Source organism: Euprymna scolopes, chromosome 43, assembly GCF_053919585.1.
Source record: "Euprymna scolopes isolate OS-2025 chromosome 43, ASM5391958v1, whole genome shotgun sequence".
Taxonomy (NCBI): Eukaryota; Metazoa; Mollusca; class Cephalopoda; order Sepiida; family Sepiolidae; genus Euprymna; species Euprymna scolopes.
In genome coordinates, this window is record NC_136524.1 from 45,734,671 (window position 1) to 45,759,282 (window position 24,612).

Consider the following 24,612-nt stretch of genomic DNA (forward strand, 5'->3'; position numbering starts at 1 on the left):
AACCTCTGTCCTTGATGGAGAGGAGACTAAAACTTGTTGCTATGGTTTCAAATGATTTGAAATAACAGCAAGGAATACTTGATTCCAAATATTTCTCCTATTATATCTCCCCTCTTTGGTTTTCATACATAAAGTAAATTTCACAGTGTATAATGATTATTTGATACTGGAAATATTCATAATCGTACCCTAGTTCCAAAAGAGGAGAGATATAACATATGAGAAATATTTGGAATCAAGTCTCCCTTGTTGCTGTTATTTCAGATCCTTTGAAATCATAGCAAGTTTTAGTTTCCCCTCCAAGGCCGGAGGTTTGGGGGAAATATCAGATATTTTGTAATCTATATGCAAAACTAGGAAAACAAATGACTATGATTGAAACATTGGTAAAGATGCAGTATCTTCCACCTTCAAAGAATCCTTTAAAATTATCACTATTATAGGTTTTCGAGGGTGCTGAAAACGAAAATAACGTTAAAGATTCCGGGAAACGAGTAGTTTCCAAGATATGAAGAAAGAATTAAAATACTTCAAGGTCAAAAACTATCCAATGATAAGTGTTATATGGATAGATTCCAGCACAGAATACAGCAATTCTTTCTCCCCTTTGTAAGAAACATCAATCATGGAATATGAAGACTAAAGGATAAAAATGAGCGAGAACAACAAGGCTGCCAAAAGTAAACTCAAGGTGCACTGTTACATCTGATGTTATAAAACTAGAATTATTTGTCAATGATGTAATCCGTTCACAACTTGATTTAATTGATATTTTGATGTCAAAATGGTGCTAATAATTAAATGTTAACTTTCAGAATATTATTTAAAAAAAAAAAAAATGATTTGGTAAAGAAAAAGCAAGAAAAAAAAAGTACATGAAAATAAATATTCCCCATCAATGCTGGGTAGGTATAGTGAGCTTTGCCCTGACAAAGTACCGACTCTTATCAGATGACGAAAGTTAAGCAACCCTGAGTTTGACCAGTACCAGATGGGCGACCCCTTTGGAAATGCTAGTATGTACTTGACTTGTTGTGATTTGTTCGTTTTTGGAGGGAATAGAGCCATTTTTTCTTTACTACCTATCTCTACTTGCATGTCGAGTACTGTTGAAATAAATGCTGAAGATAAGTGTGTTAAATTTTATGTAGATGCATGAAATAATATATATTCTAGCAGGCCACCTGGCACTGGCCAGTTGTAAAATACATTTAAATATATTTTAACTTATGCAGACATCGTATTAGTAAAGAGCTAGTTCTCTATTGATTATTATATTGTACCCAATACATAGTAATTTTAAGTATTGGGGGTGTGGAGCCACCCTTTTATTGCCATTGTTCCCAGGTCCACTCTGACCCGGAGTGGTAGTACCTGTTAGGGTTCCAATTATGGGTTAAATAGAAACTGACTTGAAAAAAAAACCCAAAGATATTCTATTAAAAAAAAAAATGTCTTCAAAATCACTGGATTCGACATTAAAAACCTGGAAAGGGTTGATATGCCGTAAAACAAAAACAATCAACATTATGTGTTACTAGTTAAGCTAACGGTAGATGATATCAAAACTTTAAAAATTATTAGATTTTAACGCATATTTGCCACAAGAGCACTTTAAGTCAACTTATGCCTGCCAAGTTCTAATTTTTTAATTTTAACCCCTTAAACGCTATTTTTAGCAGCTAAAATCCAAATCGAATTTGTTCCACAGGTCTGAATCCCCTATATATGAAGTTTCAAGTCTGTAGACCAAAAATTGATAGGTTTGTAGAGACTGTTCCACACACAGACATGGTCACTTTTTATATGTATATCTACTATCATATAAAAGGAATTTACCTGTGTGTGCATGTGTTTGTTTCCTATCGACTCTAAAACGACTGGTCCGATTTTTATAAAATTTCACATGAAAATACTGGTTTTGTATCGGAATATCTCTGATAAGTATTGATAATCAAAATAATCCAATGAAAGGAGGAACAGGCGATTTTGTTCACAGTTAACATTTTACACAGCCTAACATCACAAGTGCATTTGAGAAGTTTTATTGCCACGCAAGCTGAAAGGCCCGACATATAAAATCAACAGTAAATTCTTTTGTATGACAGGGACACATTCGAAATGAATGTTTCTGTTTAAAGCACAATTGAAGCATGATACTTGACTTTTTTATTTTATACTTAAATTCTAGCAATTATCATTGCACAAGCAGTAAGGTCAGACAAAATTAACAGTAAGCTCTTTGATATGACAGGGGCTCATTCGAAATGAATGTTTCTGTTTAGAGCACAATTGGAGTTGACTTCTGCATTTTAAACTTTAATAATTCAAGCCATTATATATAAAAAAATAATTTTATAAAATCAATAGTAGTTTATTTACAGTGCAGTGGAAACTACAATGTATTGTAGACGTAGTCACTGCGAGAGGCATGTGAAGCGTCCTCTCGGTGCAACACGATCGGTTCCCAACTAGAACAAGCAATCAATCGATTTGATTGAAAAATGGTCGATTTCACCGATTTCGATGACAATAACAATATGGAAGTGTGAAATATTCGTTGATTATTCAATCCCGGCCAATGTTGGGTCTCCCTACTAGTATATGTATACATAAGAAAATTAATCGACAGTTTAAAATATTTGTATCATTTATTTAATCATCAAATGTTCAAAGACAGAAAATGCATTAGAAGCCATTCCTTAAGTGTGTGTGTGTGTGTGTGTGTGTGTGTGTGTGTGTGTGTGTGTGTGTGTGTGTGAGAGAGAGAATGTAAAGTCATTGGGAGAGAACCTCAGTAAAGTGCTCAGTTATCAAGAAAAAAAATTTTTTAATAAGAATGTTGTGTGTGTGGGCGCACGCGCGACCGACCGATCGACCGACCTGAAGATCAAGACGGCATTAGTACCGTCGGCCTCATTTCCAAACAAAAATAAACAAAGGCTGAAAAATGTCTGGCATAAAAAATCAACTATAGGGTCTGTTTGTTTAGATTTGAAACCGGCGGTACCAATGTTCTGATTTTCTCTAATATACACACGTGTGTGTGTGAGAGAGAGAGAAAATTCGTATTTAAATAACTGGCATCAATTTCTTGAATTGATCTAAATTATCTCTATATACTTGTTTTCCCATGAGGCCAACTTTTTGTGTTATGCGAGATCCAGCTCTTAAAAAAAAAATTGGATTGCGAACAAAATGTTACAATTGCTTAAGTTTGGTATGATCGGCGTAGTAGAAATGTAATTTCGTATGTGTTTGTTCATGAGGTGCGATAGATAAAAAAAAAAAATAAAAAAATTTAAATCCCAAAGATTTGTTTTAAAGGATCTTGAGTCGGCTTGTTATCTGCTCATATCTAAAAATAGTCGCTTCAAGGTTTTAGAAAAAAGAAAGGAAAAAAAAGTGTTGAAAAATAATCCATCTTCAGTATGTAAACATATTTTGTCTTTCGTTTCTTCCTTTCCCTCCCACAGAACTGACATTGAAGCTTCTAGTTCAGTAGTTTCAGCATTCCAGTCTGTGAAGGAACTATGTGAAGTTACCAGTGCACTGCAGCTTTAGATTATTTGTCGGCACGTTCTAAAATTCAGGCATTTCCTTCTTTTTTCATTTTTCTTATCATTTTGTTTAAGCCAGGGATGGGGCATCCTACCAGATGCCAAACATACACCTGCTATTTTAGACACTCCAACCGAGAGATCTTTTTAAGATTCTAGCCGTCCCTTTAAGTGCAATTGTTTGAATCTCCTTTGCACTTGGTTTACCTGGTATATTTGTAAGATAGTTTGTAAAATTCTTTTTCATAAGTCCGGTTGCTCATGAACTGTAATATTTGACTTTTGCGGTAAATGTTGTGATTACCGGCCTAAAGTTTATTTATTTATTATTTATTTATTTATTCGAAAATGCAAATAAAATTAGTGTACAGGCGATAATATAAAAAAAAAATTTTTTTTCATTTATTTAGAATTTAACCTAAATAAATTTAATAAAAAATACAGAAAATACAAATCTTTATGATGTACTTAGCTGTCACGAAACGAAGATGTTATATTCCAAAAATCACGTAAATTGATCAAGTAATTTTTGTTTTTGTTCTTTCTGAAACTAAGCGAATCAAATTTTATGAGTAAGCTAAAAGGGGCAATCTCGTGTCGCGTTCTTGAAAAATAAAAACAGGGGTAGACGTTCACAAGCCTTGTAATGCTAACGATTTCACATTAATCGTTTTAAATTGTTCAAAAATGATTTTCTTATTTAAAAATAAAACTATTTGATCAATTTACGTGATTTTTGTAACGACATCTTTGTTCTGTGACGGGTATATACATCATGAAGATTTCCAATATAAAATAGAAAGCTACTAAGGGCAGTAGAAAATAAACCTTTAGTTTACTTTAGGTAGCATTATAACTCTCGCTTCCTTTATTGTGTCCTTTCATCCTTACATTCTATGAACTTTGTTTCTGACAAAGAGGAAATGTTTTCTAGATCGACATTTATCCATCTAACACTTATCGTTGGCTTGTTTTTTTTTTTTTTTTTTTTTTTTTTTTTTAACTCCTTGCATAAAGTGCTTTGTCTGGTGCGATTTCTATAGAAAATGAGTTTTTAGCAACTCTGCTGTAAAAGATTCTAATAATGATTGTCATAATACTTCGTTATTATATTTTCAATGCATTTTTTGAAAAGCATGAATAAGGCGGATATGAATTTTGGAGGCATGTGGCGCATTATGACAATATGATCAAAATAAGCTCATAAGAAAAAAATGGTTTGGCAATCACTAAGACGGTAATTGGACCCAACTTAGCAAAACTGGTTAATATCAGCTCCTTTTAAATATTCAATAATTTGAATGAGGCGATAAGAAATTGCTTTCTTTTCCCCTTTTTCCTTTCCTCTCCATTCCTTTGTCCCAATTTCCCCCCCACACACACACACACACATTTTCTTTTCCTTTCATTTTCCCCCTTTTTCTCCCTTCTCCTCCTTTTCTTTTCCTCTTTTTCTTCCCTTTTTTTCCTCCTTTGTTCCCTTTTCTTTTTCCCCCTTTTCTTTTCCTCTTTTTGCTTTCTTGCTTTCCCTCCTCCCTTTGTAAGCTCGTTTGATTTAATCATATTAGAAGTAGTCAGTGCTTACGTCACAGAAAAGTTTCAGATTGAAAAAGAAAGTCCTACTCTATATATCTGTCTCTAGTCCTCCCCTATATATCTCTCTAGTCCTCCCCTATATATCTCTCTCCCTCTGTCCTTTTCTAGTCCTCCCCTATCTGCCCTTAAGGAGAATCCAGCTCTCCAAAAAGGGGCACTCTGTATTGGAACAAAAATTTTAAATTGTCTCAGCAAGATACTACACTATGATGTTGGTCCGAATGCCAAGAGAAACAAATGTTCTTACCAAATTTTAACTTCATAGGTTTAATCCATCTAAATCAGGGGTCGGCAACAGTTCAGAGTGCGAGGGCCAAAATCTATGCTGATTATCAAAGGAGGGACAAACAGCTTTGGCTAGGTTGTTATGGAGAACAGCACTCTTATTAAAATATGTAAATAAATTTTCTGTGCATTTTAATAAAACAAGTATTAAATATGATTTCATTTAAACGATATCACTTATTTTAATACAGGAATATCAGTACTTGAATCCTTAAAGAAACAAACTTGAATAATGCATTACTCATCAACCTACTACAAAGAATAAATACTCTTTCTCAAAGCAAAAGCATCAAATTCTGTTTGATTCAGTCATTTTGGATTTCAAGAAAATGAAAAGCCTAACATGGCTGCCAAAAACTTACTAAAACTTTATATAATGAAAATGCCATACGCAAACAATAAACCACCAATAAATAATATCATTATGAAGAAATGGCAATACGATTGAAATACTTATCAAAACAACAAACTCTTTAAAATTAAACCCATACTTAAAGAATGGATACCGGGGTTGAGAAAGTCATGCAAAGAGGAAGCGATTTTGTCGTATATTTGCATAGCACACACGCACACATAATCCATTCCTTCCTTCTTTTAGAAGATGATCTTTCACAATGCTTGGCATGCCAAAAACACTTTATTGTAAAGCATTTCTTTCGATACTGTGGTGATCTGTCACATATTCTAAGTTTTTACGTGAACTATTTGGAAAAAAAAAAAAAATTCACACAATTTTAGCTTTCCTGAGAAAAGTAAACCTGTGCAAGAAAAATATAATCCTAACCTAACTTGATGTGATTCAATGAATAATCAAAAGGCCCTGACATTATCCAACGAACGATCTGAAGAGCCTAACTTTCTTTAATAGATTAAAAAAAAGAAAAAAGGCTGTTCGTAATTCAATAAATGATTTAGCATCAAATAATCCACAGTGGTTGATATGGTATAAAACACCAATGGATCTATCCCCATGAAACATCCTTAAAATGACAACTAAGATGAAAATAGTTGTCGGAATAATCCAACATGAAGTGTACACGGTGACAAAATAACATCCCAGAGTTTTAGTAATCTACAATATTTTAATTTAACTCTTAAATTAGATTTTTTTTTTTTTTTTTTTTAAAGAAAAGGTTAAATACTTTTACTAATGTCGTCTCTTAGACATTTATTGCCATGACAACTGTCTCCTGCTATCTTCGATGTTTTCCATTTTTACTGCCATGATTTGTGACTCGGAAGGAACTTACATCCTAAATTACCCCTTCTTTTTTGCCGTAAAATCTTACTATACATTTACTAGTCAAAAAAAAAAAAAAAAATGATACACCAACACCATCATCATCACTTTATTAGTTAGGAAATTATTAACTATTATTGCAATATTCTCCATTTCTAAAAGTATTTAAGATCTTTGATATTTTTAAATTAAACAAATTCTACAATTTAACAGAATCTCTACTATTGTATAAAAATCACTTTGCGTGTATGCGAGTTCATTCCTTATAGATTCTGAAACAGTTGAGCCTATCTTTTGAAAATTTCACACGAAGTTAATTTATATGTTTGGCAGTGTTCTTAGATATGTTTTGTACAGAAATTTATTCGATAATGTGACATTCGCTGTTAGGTATGTATATAATTAATACATACGAGTCTCTGGAAAGGACCGATCAACGAATGCGCTAAGCTATGGTTTTCCTTTCGCCGTCGAGATCAACAACAATAGAGATTCGAATATATTTATTTTTGTTGGCTTGTCTCGACTAGAATCCAAAGCGCGCTGAGGTTATGCGGAATTATAAATTCCGTCGTGTGATATTTTACATACGTCAAACAACAAAAAGAAAATCAAACAGCGGATTACATTTTAATTCCAAACCACGAGTGCATCATCACGCGCGATTGTTTTATTATCCAATATAGAAAATATAAGGAGAGGGAAATTTCTCTCGTTTTTTTTTTTTTATTCATAAAATGAAAAGTCATATTGCACGTTACTATATGTGCCAGTTCAATATATTTATATGCTGAAATAAAACAATTATTCACACATTAAGTTTGAATTTGATTTTTTTGTTTTTTATCACTTCTTCAAAACATTCGATCTTTTTTTTTTTTTTTCTTTCATTAAAACATTTGATCCCTTTTTCTTGTATTTGTGTCCATAATGCATCTGCATTTCATGGTAGAGAAAAGAGGAAATATATATGCAAACATTTAGACCTCTTCCGAGCTCATATTTGGTGTCTTCTTTTTTCTTCTTTTTTTTGTTACAAGACTATGACCCCGCTATGAAAAGTTCTTTCTTCGCCCTTTTCGTATTGCCTTCCACATTACTAGAAAAGATGTCTGTATTTACCCTTAGATTCTTCCAAACTCATATTCTTCTTTTCCTTTTCTTTTTTTTTTTTTTTTTTTTTTTAAGTCTTGATGGGATTAATTCGGTAATCCTTTTTTTTTACACTCCATGTGGCGAGTTGCGTCCACACCATTTTTAAATCTTCGCGGCAACTGAAACTTTTTGTCGCCTCAGTTATCTCCCTTCGCCTTTGCTTCTGCTGATATTCTCTCTCTCTCTCTCTCTCTCTCTCTCTCTCTCTCTCTCTCTCTCTCTCTCTCTCTCTCTCTCTCGTGCTGTTCGACGGATTTGTTTACCTTTTTCAATAAGTATCAAAAGTCGAAAAAAATTGATGTTAAAAAACAGCTTTTCTGTATCATAGATAAAAAAAATAATAATTTTTACAGAGAAATATTCTTTGTTACACCAGCCAAGGGGGATAATAAAATTTCAACAAATCATTTCTTCAAAAAACAGATTTATTATAATCTATAGATGTAATGGTGATAGAGCATTCGACTACAGATCGAATGATCCCCTGTTTGAGCCCGGGTGTACCTCACCATTTTATTTTTATTTTTTTTCTTATTAATGAGTTCAATTTACGATAAAAAAGGTACCATTTAAAATCAATGCAAATCATTTCTTTGAATATTTTAAAACTAAACATAAGTGATTTTTCCAAGGCATTTATAATCAAGCTCAAATACCAGCTGACATGATATTGTAAACAAACACAGATGGAATTTGATGAACGACATTATCATATTTTTTTTTTTTTTTTTTTATTTAAAAAATTTTTTTTGCAAAATAGTCCACTGGGCAAATTATTCTTATAAGTATATAAGATCTTTGATATTTTTAAATTAAACAAATTCCACAATTTAACAGAATCTCTACTATTGTATAAAAATTACTTTGTGTATGTGAGTTCATTCCTTATAGATTCTGAAATGGCTGAGCCTATCTTTTGAAAATTTCACACAAAGCTAATTTATATGTCTGGCAGTGTTCTTAGATATGTTTTGTACAGAAATTCTGTTTCTAAAAGTGGACTGGGAAGAACTTGCATCTAATCCCTCCTCTTTTTTGCCATAAAATCTTACAAAACATTTACTAGTCAAAAAAAAAAATGATACACCATCATCATCGCTTTATACAGTAACGCTTTATTAGTTAGGAAATTATTAACTATTATTGCAATATTCTCCATTTCTAAAAGTATTTAAGATCTTTGATATTTTTAAATGAAACAAATTCTGCAATTTAACAGAATTGCGAATAAGAGAAAGAACTGCTATTCTGCAAAGTGATATAAATTAGCAACAAATTAAAAGCATTTCGTTGTCTCACGTGACTTGATCACGTTGACACAATTTTTCATTAGATCAACAAAGTTAAGCAACATTGATCCTGGTCAATACCAGTTAGGTGACCATTGAGAATATCAGTCTATGTATGTGAGAGGACATCGTTATCTCTCCTAACGGGGATATACAAGCGACTGAGAACTGCTTGTGAATTTGATATTCACACGTTTAGGGTGAGTTCCACTTTGGTATGGTATAAAAACTACTGAACTATGGTATTAAAAACAGTCTTCATGCAGTCCATTTTCATGATCAACATGTTCCTCAAATTTAAGAAATTTGTCATTTGGTGCTTCCATACTTTTCCATTAGTAATATTGAACTTGACCTCAATCCACCCAAGGGAAAAATAACTCCATCAATTTTAAGGTCAGCAATATCTGTTGACCTTAAAATTGAGTGAGTGTTTATTGTAGTTCTTCAGAGAAGGAAAGAAAAACTTATTCACCACTGCAGTAAGATACCGCCCCTCTATTTACTAACCTCCCCTCCCCACTTTGCATAATGTCCATTTTGTAACCTCAAGTTTGAGATATCTGGCCTAAAAGTAATTGCTGGAGTTTTACACTTTTCTAGCTAAGATTAGTCATCATATTTTTGTTTATTTGATTTTGCTATTGTTGTGACTCCATTGCTAGGATCCAACTTGTGCTATAATTCTTGGGTGAAGTGGACCCCGTTTTGGGGACAATAACTCAGTAGAGCGATTGGAGGCAAGAAAAAAAAAGTTACAAAATCTAACAAATAATATTTTAATTCTTATCCAATGTATTTTTGGAAAATATAGACTATATAAAAAGGGAGAACAGTAAAATGAATAAAAAGATGTGCATTAATGGGTGCAGAGTTGGAGATTTTTAAAGTGTTAATAATGTCAGTAAAATATAAAAGTAAAAACTCCTTATATAAAAAGTACTACACACATCACACATGTAGAACTGGAAAGATTAGATATTAATTAGTGAAATGCATAAAAAGGCAATCAGTTAGTCTCTGTCTCTCTCTCATATATATATATTATCTTCTATTATATAAATCTCAGTTGTGTGTGTGTGTTTGTATGTCCGCTAAAAACTTGTCATCCGCATTGTACGGGCATGAACGCTGTATTGTTAGTGATCTGTCGGACACATAATATCGAAAAATCAGAAAAAAAATCGGTAATTATTTTGTGTAGAAAAGTTTGTTTGAAGTGGAGGGTCAGATAAAAACCTTGTTTTCGACGCGGCTTGAAAAGGGCACATGCGCGAACAGTCATTGTTTTTCCATTTAAAAAAAAAGCTAAATTTGTGGCTTTATAACATGTGCCCTTGTGGTCCCATCGATAATGCATTCACTAACTAACTTATGTGAGTTCGAGCCCAGCATGTGACGTTTATTTATTTTTTTTTTTTTCTTGCTTACAAAACTTTGTTTTTGGTTTAACTTTTAGCTGATGTCATCCATATCCCATTTGTTTTTTTTGTTTTTTGTTTTTTTTATGACCAGGCAACATGTTTGTTCAAATACTATTTTTTCAGTATTTTTTATAATTAATTATTATTTTGTGATTATCATAATTATTATTACTATTCATTGTTATTTATTTTATTTTATTTTTTTTTACATTGGTTGGAGTTGTAATTATTATTGTGATTATCATTTTTATTAGTAATGTTACGATTCCAATATTTTTCCCGATTCCGATACAATTACCGATTTCTTACTAAATTCTCGATTCCAATCCAATTACCGATTCCGATTCTTTATAAATGTGTAAATATTAACTATAAAGTTATTTTTATCTGATTACCATAAAAAACATATATTCAGTGTGCAGATATTTTGCTCAGATGTGAAAATGCACTTGTGGGGGTGATCTATGGATTTTCATTTAACGGTTATTTTAATATAATTTCCGATTAATCGTCCCAACACTAATTTTTATCATTATTTTTACTATTTTTTATTTTCAAAACAAAACTAACCTATTAATTTATCAAGAAAAACTCGTCAATATCCAAGAAAAATACTCAAACCATTTGCACATCTACACAGCCGAATCCAAAGACATCAATAGAACTGGATGAAGAGTAATGTGCTTTGCAGAGGCAGCTACCAGACTACGATTCAATTGGCTCTAGATATCATTTCTAACGTTACTTGTGATAAATCATATTTTCAGACTGCCTATAAACACTCGAGTCCTCAAAGAACCAAAACTTAAATGACACATTACTCCTCAATCTACTACAAAGAATAAATACTCTCTCTCAAAACAAAAACATTAACTTCTGCTGGATCCCCAGTCATTTCAGATTTCAAGGAAATGAAAATGGTTAAGAAAGACTATCAATATCACATCTGTGATGCTTTATTTTACCATCTAATTTGCATTCAAAGCACCATAAACACTTATGTAAATTAGATGGAAAATCAGATCTTTTACATTTTATATTTAATTAAATATCAATAAGAAAATGATTACATATTTGAGTTCCCATAGAGTTTGGTCTTGGATATGATCTTAAACCATATCTGATGGTGAGGCCCCAGCTTGCAGGCTTTGGGGAGTGTGGAGCCACCTTTTAATTGCCATTGCTCCTGGAGTGGTAGTACCTGTTAGGGTCCCAATTATGGGTTGAATAGAAACCGACTTGAAAAATCATTCTATTAAAAAAATATTCTTCAAAATCACTAGATTCGACATTAAATAACCTGAAAAGGGTTGATATGCCGTAAAACAAAAAACAACCAACCAACCATATCTTCCAAACGAAAATCATCCTACAGCATATTTCGCCCCATTGAGTCGAATAGCAGTTAGAAAACTTGTGACTGACAAAGGGATATCTCCAACTATTTCTATAAGATCACTAATCAAAACAAAAACTGTTAGATTAAATATGAAAATGAAGTCAATTGAAAATTTTGTCTTTTTACCCCAAACAAGGCATATTGCTTCTTGAAATGTAAGGGATGAGTATTTAGGATAGTTTCTAACAGGGGACTGTGAGGAATTGAGTAGAACACGAGTATATAGACACACTATCTTATGTACCAAGATTTATTTTATGTAGCTTTTTCTTAATGAAGATATATTGGTCAATAGAATAGGGGGGGAATCTAATTTTACTTATTTTCATTTGTTTTAAGCCATGTAAGTAATCAAGCAAATACTAACATGAAATGGTAAAGTTTAAATATTTTACAGAATTATTTTTTTACTCATTTTTATTTTTTTTTAGTTTTAACCTGACTTATATGTCTTTCTGATTTGTTTTCAGATAATCGAATCGTCCATAACTTAATCGAACATTATGATGCTGCAAATAAGAAATACACTGTCAGACATCAAGAAAATGAAGGCAGTAAGTATCTTTTCTGGTTTTAGTTTTATATTGTCTTTATGTAATAGACTAACAGGGCTACCTGACATTGCCCAGCATCATAAAAAAAATAATGAAACAGAAGTTGAAGTGTGTGGGGCATCCTTATATTAAAACTTCTTTCTCTTTACCTTTCAACATTTGTATTTCTATCTTTCTATTTTCTCCTTCCCGTTTATCCACATCCTCTACTCCTCTTTTCATTCCTCTCTATTGAAAATAATAGAAGTCATTCTCCTCTTCTTTATATTATATTAATATATAACATCGGAAATGGTTAACATACTTGACAAAACCTGACCCAGTTAACCCCCCCCCCCCCAAAAAAAAAAGAATCAATGCTTTTTTTTTTTTTTTTTAAGATGGTATTCATCCAGAGAAATGCTGATTAATAATTTACCAACTTTGTGGGTGTTTGTTACATACTTTCGGTACCTCCAACGCACGCCACAGTTTAACCCTCCCTATATGTAACACGACGTAACTGTATTTTAATTTAATATTACCATCCTAACGTTTTTACCATTTAAAAGAAGTTTCAAATAAACTGCTAACATTTAAAAAAAAATTTTATGGCATACAAAAATAATGAAAATGCGAGACAAAAATCATGCTTACATTATAGATGCTTTAAAACAACATACCTATGTAGTGACATTCTTGAAGCCGTAAACATACCCATTTTTTTAAAATCTAGCAAAAATTAAATGATAGTCATATCTTGATGAAATTTTTTTATATTTATTCATTATTAAATAAACTTACATAATAAAAGTAGGTTTCATTAAATATATTAGAGGATTTTTTTTTTATTTTTTTATTTTTAGGCGTTCTATATGTCATGTTACAAAAAGTAAATGTAATTTGGTAAAAATTTTAACATTTTTTAAGCTGAAAAGATCAAATAATTAGTTATTTTATATATATATATATACAGGGTGCCCGTAAAGTTACTATACAGTCTTACAAGTTACTATACAGACACCCTACAGCTACACAAAAATAAATATTAACTATTAATACAAATATAATACAATAAAACAATAAGACTGTATAGTAACTTTACGGACACCCTGTGTGTGTGTGTGTGTGTGTGTGTGTGTGTGTGTGTGTGTGTGTGTGTGTGTGTGTGTGTGTGTGTGTGTGTGTGTGTGTATATATATATATATATACTCGGGTTTTTTATTCAAAAGCAATGGACTAATAAATTCAACGAGGTTGTTAGATAGTGCTCAATAAAAAGAGCTAATAATACTTGTTTATTGTTATATAAACGTGCTCACATCCTGCTGCTACAAATAGCCACTTGTTTCAATCAAACAACAGATATCATCAGGCAGCAACTTGACTATTCAAAAGTTCAATATTGAACTTTTGAATAGTCAAGTCGCTGCCTGATGATATCTGTTGTTTGATTGAAACAAGCGGCTATTTGTAGCAGCAGGATGTGACCATGTTTATATAACAATAAACAAGTATATATATATATAAATATATATATATATAATTGTAAATAAAATTGGACATGAAATCAGTATTGATAAAAAAAAAAAACACTTGATAATTTTTTTTTCTCGGTAGTATAATTATTTGAATTACAACAAAAAACGGTACTAGTACACTTATTGATCCGTGCTGAAATAATAACGTTATTATTTAAAAAGCTATTCTTAACATGGGGAGGGGAGGGTGTTTTGTAACTATTCTATGCTTTAACCTTACAATTGAATCAAAAAAAAATATATCATAAAACTTTAAACTTGGAAATACGATTTAAAAAATAGTGCGGGTCAGTAAGTGCACAGTCACCCAAAAAAACAATTCTAAAAATTATTTTTTAAAAGTTTTAAATGATATTAAATTGAAACATTATGCGATGTGAAGTTTAAGCAAAGATTTTTTTGATAACCTGTTTCCAATAATAAAAAAAATATAAGATTGAGATAATAAAGATTGCGAATCCAAAATTGGCCAAAAAAACATTCGTATTGATTTTATTATTTAAATTGATAGAGGGTGATTTTTATATTTTTGCGCCTTTTTTAAAAAAAAGTATGGAAGCTTGTAAGCAACATTATCTTTAGATAAAGAAGTGTCAACAGAAGACGTTAAATTAATTTAATTCTATTTTATTAATTCTAGTCTGTGTAGCTCGTTAATAAAAATCTAATTGTTTTACTAAAGGTAAGTCTTATATTGTTTTTTATCCATAGCAACAAAAAAAAATAAAACGTTACTTCTATTAACTATTGTACCGCGAATGCCCATCCATACAAATTGACACAAATACATGAAATGATGACGTGGCTATTATGTGTACAATGCTGACGTTTTACACAACGCCGTGGAGATACCTACCATACCTTATTTGGTAAAGACAAACAAGAAGATCGTAGTTGTCTACAAAATGTTCATTTTTGGCGCAAACATATTTTTCAATCGTGTTTAATCTAGCAATAAAATAACTGGTAAAAGCCATGCTTATATTATAACTTAATATTTAAAAAAAAAAAAAAAGGAAATTAACCCCATTAATTAAAAATCTAAGTTGTAACGGAACATTTTAAAATAATGGAATTTTAATTGTTTTAATTTTTATTTAAATTTATTATTTTTTTAGGAATTTTTTTTCTTGTCAATTCAACTGATATTAATTAATCAATTCAATGCATATATCAATTAGAAAAAGCGCTATTAAAAAAAATATTAAATTTATATCATTTTTTTAATTGCAACTTCAAGGTGCCTGTCCAATACGTTGATTTATACTTTTAATAAAATATTGTTTACTTATTTGAACTCTTCTGTTTCATAATGCATAGAAATTTCGATCAATTTAAATATATTTTGTTCAAATTTCGGGGGGAAAAGGGGGGCACTAAAAAAATTCTCCTCATATTTTACGGAAACTGCATTTTATATCTAATTTCATTCTAAAATGGATAAGTATCGAAAATTTCACGAAAATCTGACCATTAGTTGATTTTTGCTAGATTTATTAAACACGGGTATGTTTTCACATTCGGAATGCTTACTACATAGGAACATTATTTTAAAGCATCAATTATATAAACACTATTTTCGTATCACATTTTCATTTTCGTACACTGGAAAAATTTGTTTTTGATTATTACTAGTTTATTTTGTCCTTAACACATGATTAAGTTACATCGTGTTACATAGGGGGAGTAATTCTATGGTGAACTTTGGAGGTGCCTATTGATCAAGTTACGTGATTTTTTTGGAATATGCCATTTCCGTTCAGTGACAGATACGTACATCATAAAGATTTCTCTGTATTTATTTTTAACTTTTTTGTTTTCTTTAATTATGTTGAATTCCAAATAAGAACCCTCCCCCCTTTTTTCTTCTTTTTTAATCAAATGCATTGCAATGTCTTATGAGTGTCTTTTTTGTCGTTTCTTGAAGTAGCATGATGAGAAAAATAGTTCAAAAAGTTCTTGTACGCATCTGAATGTGGAGATAGCATTAATTGTTCCCGTGTTTGTCACTGGAGCTGTGAAAAAAAAAATGACTTAGATGGGACTTGTATATGTTAAAAAGTAAAATAAATAAATATCCTTGCTAACTGGTTGTCATGGTGATGTACGAGTCTAGGCTGCTGGCTTCCTTCTTTATCTGCCACCTGAATGTCCATTCATTCAGATTTCTTATTCCGTTGTCCATTTTTTTTTTTTTTTTTTTTTTTTTTAATCTTTTATTAGGGTCACTGATACCAATTCTAAAAAAAAAAAAAAAAAAATTCTTTTCCTGCTATTTGATTCGTCCTAAAATATTAGGCATGCGTTTTCTACTGTGTTAGTATAATATTCTGTGGTATTTTTATAATAAGTCATGCTACAATCAATTTATTGTATTTATGACTAGAATTATGGGGACCTGCGGACTCAAATTCTAGTATATATCAAATTGTCTTTAGCGCCAATGCATAGTTCAAACAAAATAAATTGTTTTGAACTATTCAAATAATTTTCAACACTATTGCCAGTGTTTACTTAATCATTTATTTTTTGTTGTTGTTTTGTTTATATCGCTAGTGTTAGAATTCATATTTTGAAACATGTCATGAATCTATGACGTCATGCCAAAGTTATAATTATCCTGTTAATGTTTTAAGCTACATTTTATAAGAAATTCAAATTTAGTCAGTTGGTATAATCTCAGACTGAAGATTTCAAGGTCTCTGGTTCGATTTCCGGTTATGACACTTATTATTTTATGCTATTAATGTACTATTGTCCATTCCTAAAAGTAGTTAAGATTTATGATGTATTGAAAAGAGACAAATTTCGCAATTTTCCACGTTAAAAAACGACCCTGGTGTATAACTCTGTCCCGTGGGAAGGCATTGTAAATAGGTACATCTAAAGTAATTGTGACTGATAATCTATATCTATTAGACTAGCCTGGGTGCCCAGGTGTTTGGAGGTGTGTGCTGAGCAAAAAAAAAAAAAAAAAAAGTGGTAGTAGACAGGCAGGCTCGAACCAGTGATGTGAAGACGGAAAGTGAAAGAAAATCTGACATCTTACCGCTACTCCATGACGTGACCGGAAGTTTGGAACGTAAAAATTAGGCAATGTCAATCCAACCAATGCGATGACTTGCAAAAATGGCTTGCAAAAAATCGACCCCTCCTTGTAGAAAACTGCCCAGTTGAGGGTGAAGGAATTAATGTTTTTAGCCAATTTTTCGAAATTTTTCGTCCGAGATGCCGAGCTTCAAAATGATACTGATCTCGTGAAAATTTGTGGCCTCTGTCAAACTTTTTATGCAGAGATACATACATTACACAGAAAGGTGAGATTTATATGGTTTAATTGGTGTGTTTGTAAGAATTTCGTTTTTATTTGCCATTTATAACACGAAGCACTCTTCAAATAAACAAGAATGATAAAATAGCATTTTAGTTCAGGTTGACTCTTTCCCCTCCCCCTCCCACAATCGTTAATAAAATGCATAATCCTTTTCAGCTTTGATACAAATAAACTTGTCTAGTTCCAATCATAAATACCCAACAGATTTTATTTTAATGTCATTCAACGATGAGCACACATGGATACGCCATAAAGAAAATTGCCAATAACTCTGACATATTCCTCTCTGGTCTTTGCCCTGATTTTAACTGTGATGGTCATCTTCAATAATTTTCTGAGGATTGTTTTGATAGCCGTTATCTTTGCAGAACTCCTACAAATAAACATCTAAGAGGTCATCAACTAGTGAGTGTGAAGCCTATCAAGAATCAATTTTTTTTTTTTTTTTTCCTCATGAGACTAAAACCAAAGTGTCTCTGCATGTTATTGAATTGCATTAAAACAAAGATTGTTAGATATTCGTAACTGCAACTTGGTGTACAAGCCAGTCATGAACTGAAGTTGTACCAGTTATAGCTAGATTGCATAAAGGATTTTAAAAGGAAATGGATTTTTTTTTAACTAGGTCAACCTGCATATTTAACTTAAGTCGAGCATACTATATACAGTGCCTGGTATTCGCAAATCGTCACTCACCTGGTACTGACCAAGCGCAGCATTGCTTAATTTTGGTGATCTAATGAGAACCAGTGTGCCAATGTGATTATGTTGCAAATATATCATTGCAATTGAATCTTTTTCACTTTCTCTTCTCAAAATGTTCATACTCGGTATATTCATTCAAGGTTTTTGTTCGATCACTGAAATTAAGCAAAGCTCAGCCCGGCCAGTACCAGATGGGTGACGATTTTGTAATACCAGACGCTGTATGCAGGAGGATATTGACACTTTCAGCAGCTTCTGCATCGCACCTGGTTTCCAGTTGTTTTGACCTTGTCCTGCCGCTGGATCAGGTTGGTTGAGATGAGAGAATAAAGTTAGCTTTGCGCAAACCAGCTTTACTTAAAAGCAAAACTCCCAGCACGAGTTATCCCTCATCCCTAAGATGATCAGACAGTCTTCGTCATTCTGAAAAACCGCTTACATATTAATAAAAAAAAATGTACCAGAATTGATATGTGCAAAAAAAAAAAAAGATGTCTGTTTTTGCACTAATTTCATTTTGAAAACATCTGTTGATCGCCTCTCTTTTGAGAAAAGTGAAAGTCGTAACGTGTCCTAACTTATTGGACAAATTTCTGTCTTTTTTGTGTTTTTTTAATTGTCAGTTGCTTTGACCTTTTTGCTTGCATTAGTTTACTGGTCAACTGGAAACTCGTTTGCAAGTCATCCAGACATTGCTAATATCGGTTCCATGTCTATTCTTTAATCAATAAATGTCATCTTTGTATCAAAGTCTGCATTCTTCGAGAGTTTTAGGCGATAATACATTAAATATTAAGTATACTTTCATAAGACTCTAATTAGCAGAAATTGCAACCTTTTTTGTTTTGTTTTTTACAAAGGAGTCACCACCTGTTCTTTAATTGTAAGCATGTGCTGTCTAACTCATTCTCTTTACATTGTTTCATGTTACTTCTTTTTCACGGCCCTTCTCTCTCTCTCTCTCCCTCTCTCTCTCCCTCTCTCTCCCTCTCTCTCTCTCTCTCTCTCTCTCTCTTGCAGTCCTGTTCTCTCTCTCTCTAGCTCTCGCAGACTGGTTCTTTCTTGCTCTCGCATTACTGTTCTCTCTCTCTCTCTCGCTCTGGCTCTTGCAGTCCTGTTCTCTCTCTCTCTCTCTCGCGCTCTGGCTCTCGCAGTCCTGTTCTCTCTCTCTCTCTCTGGCTCTCGCAGTCCTGTTCTCCCTCTCTCTCTCTCTCTGGCTCTCGCAGTCCTGTTCTCTCTCTCTCTCTCCTGGCGCTCGCAGTACTATCCTCTCTCTCTCTCTGGCGCTCGCAGTACTATCCTCTCTCTCTCTCTCTGGCTCTCGCAGTACTGTCCTTTCTCTCTCTCTGGCTCTCGCAGTACTGTCCTCTCTCTCTCTCTGGCTCTTGCAGTACTGTCCTCTCTCTCTCTCTGGCTCTCGCAGTACTGTCCTCTCTCTCTCTCTCTCTCTCTCTCTCTCTCTGGCTCTCGCAGTATTGTCCTCCCTCTCTCTCTCTCTGGCTCTCGCAGTACTGTCCTCTCTCTCTCTCTCTCTCTCTCTCTGGCTCTCGCAGTACTGTCCTCTCTCTCTCTCTCTCTCTGGCTCTCGCAGTCCTGTTCTCTCTCTCTCTCTCCTGGCGCTCGCAGTACTATCCTCTCTCTCTCTCTGGCGCTCGCAGTACTATCCTCTCTCTCTCTCTGGCTCTCGCAGTACTGTCCTTTCTCTCTCTCTGGCTCTCGCAGTACTGTCCTTTCTCTCTCTCTGGCTCTTGCAGTACTGTCCTCTCTCTCTCTCTGGCTCTCGCAGTACTGTCCTCTCTCTCTCTCTCTCTCTCTCTCTCTCTGGCTCTCGCAGTATTGTCCTCCCTCTCTCTCTCTCTCTGGCTCTCGCAGTACTGTCCTCTCTCTCTCTCTCTCTCTCTCTGGCTCTCGCAGTACTGTCCTCTCTCTCTCTGGCTCTCGCAGTACTGTCCTCTCTCTCTCTGGCTCTCGCAGTACTGTCCTCTCTCTCTCTGGCTCTCGCAGTACTGTCCTCTCTCTCTCTGGCTCTCGCAGTACTGTCCTCTCTCTCTCTGGCTCTCGCAGTACTTTCCTCTCTCTCTCTGGCTCTCGCAGTACTGTCCTCTCTCTCTCTGGCTCTCGCAGTACTGTCCTCTCTCTCTCTGGCTCTCGCAGTACTGTCCTCTCTCTCTCTCTCTCTCTCTCTCTCTCTCTGGCTCTCGCAGTATTGGCCTCCCTCTCTCTCTCTCTGGCTCTCGCAGTACTGTCCTCTCTCTCTCTCTCTCTCTCTGGCTCTCGCAGTACTGTCCTCTCTCTCTCTCTGGCTCTCGCAGTACTGTCCTCTCTCTCTCTGGCTCTCGCAGTACTGTCCTCTCTCTCTCTGGCTCTCGCAGTACTGTCCTCTCTCTCTCTGGCTCTCGCAGTACTGTCCTCTCTCTCTCTGGCTCTCGCAGTACTGTCCTCTCTCTCTCTGGCTCTCGCAGTACTGTCCTCTCTCTCTCTGGCTCTCGCAGTACTGTCCTCTCTCTCTCTGGCTCTCGCAGTACTGTCCTCTCTCTCTCTCTGGCTCTCGCAGTACTGTCCTCTCTCTCTCTCTGGCTCTCGCAGTACTGTCCTCTCTCTCTCTCTGGCTCTCGCAGTACTGTCCTCTCTCTCTCTGGCTCTCGCAGTACGGTCCTCTCTCTCTCTCTCTGGCTCTCGCAGTACTGTCCTCTCTCTCTCTCTCTCTCTCTCTCTGGCTCTCGCAGTACTGTCCTCTCTCTCTCTCTCTCTCTCTCTGGCTCTCGCAGTACTGTCCTCTCTCTCTCTCTCTGGCTCTCGCAGTACTGTCCTCTCTCTCTCTCTCTCTCTCTGGCTCTCGCAGTACTGTCCTCTCTCTCTCTCTCTCTCTGGCTCTCGCAGTACTGTCCTCTCTCTCTCTCTCTCTGGCTCTCGCAGTACTGTCCTCTCTCTCTCTGGCTCACGCAGTACTGTCCTCTCTCTTTTTGGCTCTCGCAGTACTGTCCTCTCTCTCTCTCTCTGGCTCTCGCAGTACTGTCCTCTCTCTCTCTCTCTCTGGCTCTCGCAGTACTGTCCTCTCTCTCTCTGGCTCACGCAGTACTGTCCTCTCTCTTTTTGGCTCTCGCAGTCCTGTCCTCTCACTCTCTGCCTCTCGTAGTCCTGACCTCCTCTCTCTCTCTCTCTCTCTCTCTCTCTCTCTCTCTCTCTCTCTGGTTCTCGCGGTCCTGTTTTCTCTGTCTCTGGTTCTCGCAGTCCTGTTTTCTCTGTCTCTGGTTCTCACAGTCCTGTTTTCTCTGTCTCTGGTTCTCGCAGTCCTGTTTTCTCTGTCTCTGGTTCTCGCAGTCCTGTTTTCTCTGTCTCTGGTTCTCGCAGTCCTGTTTTCTCTGTCTCTGGTTCTCGCAGTCCTGTTTTCTCTGTCTCTGGTTCTCGCAGCCCAGTTCTCTCTGGCTCTGGCTCTGGCAGCCCAGTTCTCTCTAGCTCTGGCTCTGGCAGCCCAGTTCTCTCTGGCTCTGGCTCTGGCAGCCCAGTTCTTTCTGGCTCATGCTCTGGCAGCCCAGTTCTCTCTGGCTCTGGCAGCCCAGTTCTCTCTGGCTCTGGCAGCCCAGTTCTCTCTGGCTCTGGCAGCCCAGTTCTCTCTGGCTCTGGCAGCCCAGTTTTCTCTGGCTTTGGCTCTGGCAGCCCAGTTTTCTCTGGCTTTGGCTCTGGCAGCCCAGTTTTCTCTGGCTTTGGCTCTGGCAGCCCAGTTCTTTCTGGCTTTGGCTCTGGCAGCCCAGTTCTTTCTGGCTCTGGCAGCCCAGTTCTCTCTGGCTCTGGCAGCCCAGTTCTCTCTGGCTCTGGCAGCCCAGTTCTCTCTGGCTCTGGCAGCCCAGTTCTCTCTTGCTCTGGCAGCCCAGTTCTCTCTGGCTCTGGCAGCCCAGTTTTCTCTGGCTCTGGCAGCCCAGTTCTCTTTGGCTCTGGCTCTGGCAGCCCAGTTCTCTGGCTCTTGCAGCCCAGTTCTCTCTGGCTCTGGCAGCCCAGTTCTTTCTGGCTCTGGCTCTGGCTCTGGCAGCCCAGTTCTCTCTGGCTCTGGCAGCCCAGTTCTCTCTGGCTCTGGCAGCCCAGTTCTCTCTGGCTCTGGCTCTGGCAGCCCAGTTCTCTCTGGCTCTGGCAGCCCAGTTCTCTCTGGCTCTGGCTCTGGCAGCCCAGTTGGCTCTGGCTCTGGCTCTGGCAGCCCAGTTCTCTCTGGCTCTGGCAGCCCAGTTCTCTCTGGCTCTGGCAGCCCAGTTCTCTCTGGCTCTAGCTCTGGCAGCCCAGTTCTCTCTGGCTCTGGCAGCCCAGTTCTCTCTGGCTCTGGCTCTGGCAGCCCAGTTCTCTCTGGCTCTGGCTCTGGCAGCCCAGTTCTCTCTGGCTCTGGCTCTGGCAGCCCAGTTCTCTCTGGCTCTGGCAGCCCAGTTCTCTCTGGCTCTGGCAGCCCAGTTCTCTCTGGCTCTGGCTCTGGCAGCCCAGTTCTCTCTGGCTCTGGCAGCCCAGTTCTCTCTGGCTCTGGCTCTGGCTCTGGCAGCCCAGTTCTCTCTGGCTCTGGCTCTGGCAGCCCAGTTCTCTCTGGCTCTGGCAGCCCAGTTCTCTCTGGCTCTGGCAGCCCAGTTCTCTCTGGCTCTGGCAGCCCAGTTCTCTCTGGCTCTGGCTCTGGCAGCCCAGTTCTCTCTGGCTCTGGCAGCCCAGTTCTCTCTGGCTCTGGCAGCCCAGTTCTCTCTGGCTCTGGCAGCCCAGTTCTCTCTGGCTCTGGCTCTGGCAGCCCAGTTCTCTCTGGCTCTGGCTCTGGCAGCCCAGTTCTCTCTTTCTCTCTGGCAGCCCAGTTCTCTCTGGCTCTGGCTCTAGCAGCCCAGTTCTCTCTGGCTCTGGCAGCCCAGTTCTCTCTGGCTCTGGCAGCCCAGTTCTCTCTGGCTCTGGCTCTGGCAGCCCAGTTCTCTCTGGCTCTGGCAGCCCAGTTCTCTCTGGCTCTGGCAGCCCAGTTCTCTCTGGCTCTGGCAGCCCAGTTCTCTCTGGCTCTGGCTCTGGCAGCCCAGTTCTCTCTGGCTCTGGCTCTGGCAGCCCAGTTCTCTCTGGCTCTGGCTCTGGCAGCCCAGTTCTCTCTGGCTCTGGCTCTGGCAGCCCAGTTCTCTCTGGCTCTAGCTCTGGCAGCCCAGTTCTCTCTGGCTCTGGCAGCCCAGTTCTCTCTGGCTCTGGCAGCCCAGTTCTCTCTGGCTCTGGCTCTGGCAGCCCAGTTCTCTCTTTCTCTCTGGCAGCCCAGTTCTCTCTGGCTCTGGCTCTAGCAGCCCAGTTCTCTCTGGCTCTGGCAGCCCAGTTCTCTCTGGCTCTGGCTCTGGCAGCCCAGTTCTCTCTGGCTCTGGCAGCCCAGTTCTCTCTGGCTCTGGCAGCCCAGTTCTCTCTGGCTCTGGCTCTGGCAGCCCAGTTCTCTCTGGCTCTGGCTCTGGCAGCCCAGTTCTCTCTGGCTCTGGCAGCCCAGTTCTCTCTGGCTCTGGCTCTGGCAGCCCAGTTCTCTCTGGCTCTAGCTCTGGCAGCCCAGTTCTCTCTGGCTCTGGCAGCCCAGTTCTCTCTGGCTCTGGCTCTGGCAGCCCAGTTCTCTCTGGCTCTGGCTCTGGCAGCCCAGTTCTCTCTGGCTCTGGCAGCCCAGTTCTCTCTGGCTCTGGCAGCCCAGTTCTCTCTGGCTCTGGCAGCCCAGTTCTCTCTGGCTCTGGCTCTGGCAGCCCAGTTCTCTCTGGCTCTGGCAGCCCAGTTCTCTCTGGCTCTGGCAGCCCAGTTCTCTCTGGCTCTGGCTCTGGCAGCCCAGTTCTCTCTGGCTCTGGCTCTGGCAGCCCAGTTCTCTCTGGCTCTGGCAGCCCAGTTCTCTCTGGCTCTAGCTCTGGCAGCCCAGTTCTCTCTGGCTCTAGCTCTGGCAGCCCAGTTCTCTCTGGCTCTGGCAGCCCAGTTCTCTCTGGCTCTGGCTCTGGCAGCCCAGTTCTCTCTGGCTCTTGCTCTGGCAGCCCAGTTCTCTCTGGCTCTGGCTCTGGCAGCCCAGTTCTCTCTGGCTCTGGCTCTGGCAGCCCAGTTCTCTCTGGCTCTGGCAGCCCAGTTCTCTCTGGCTCTGGCAGCCCAGTTCTCTCTGGCTCTGGCTCTGGCAGCCCAGTTCTCTCTGGCTCTGGCAGCCCAGTTCTCTCTGGCTCTGGCTCTGGCAGCCCAGTTCTCTCTGGCTCTGGCTCTGGCAGCCCAGTTCTCTCTGGCTCTGGCTCTGACAGCCCAGTTCTCTCTGGCTCTGGCTCTGGCAGCCCAGTTCTCTCTGGCTCTGGCTCTGGCAGCCCAGTTCTCTCTGGCTCTGGCTCTGGCAGCCCAGTTCTCTCTGGCTCTGGCTCTGGCAGCCCAGTTCTCTCTGGCTCTGGCTCTGGCAGCCCAGTTCTCTCTGGCTCTGGCTCTGGCAGCCCAGTTCTCTCTTTCTCTCTGGCAGCCCAGTTCTCTCTTTCTCTCTGGTAGCCCAGTTCTCTCTTTCTCTCTGGCAGCCCAGTTCTCTCTTTCTCTCTGGCAGCCCAGTTCTCTCTTTCTCTCTGGCAGCCCAGTTC

General features: G+C 37.9%; 1 protein-coding gene across 4 annotated transcripts in view; it reads left to right on the top strand.

The window, feature by feature from the left end:
- LOC145268312 (adenylate cyclase type 9-like) overlaps positions 1–24,612 on the top strand; it is a 429,113-nt gene that overhangs the window by 211,175 nt on the left and 193,326 nt on the right. For all 4 annotated transcript variants that reach the window (XM_080123772.1, XM_080123770.1, XM_080123773.1 and 1 more), the window contains one exon: positions 12,419–12,502. In XM_080123772.1, coding sequence (XP_079979898.1) covers positions 12,419–12,502 — 84 coding nt within the window. The remainder of the gene's footprint in view (positions 1–12,418; positions 12,503–24,612) is intronic.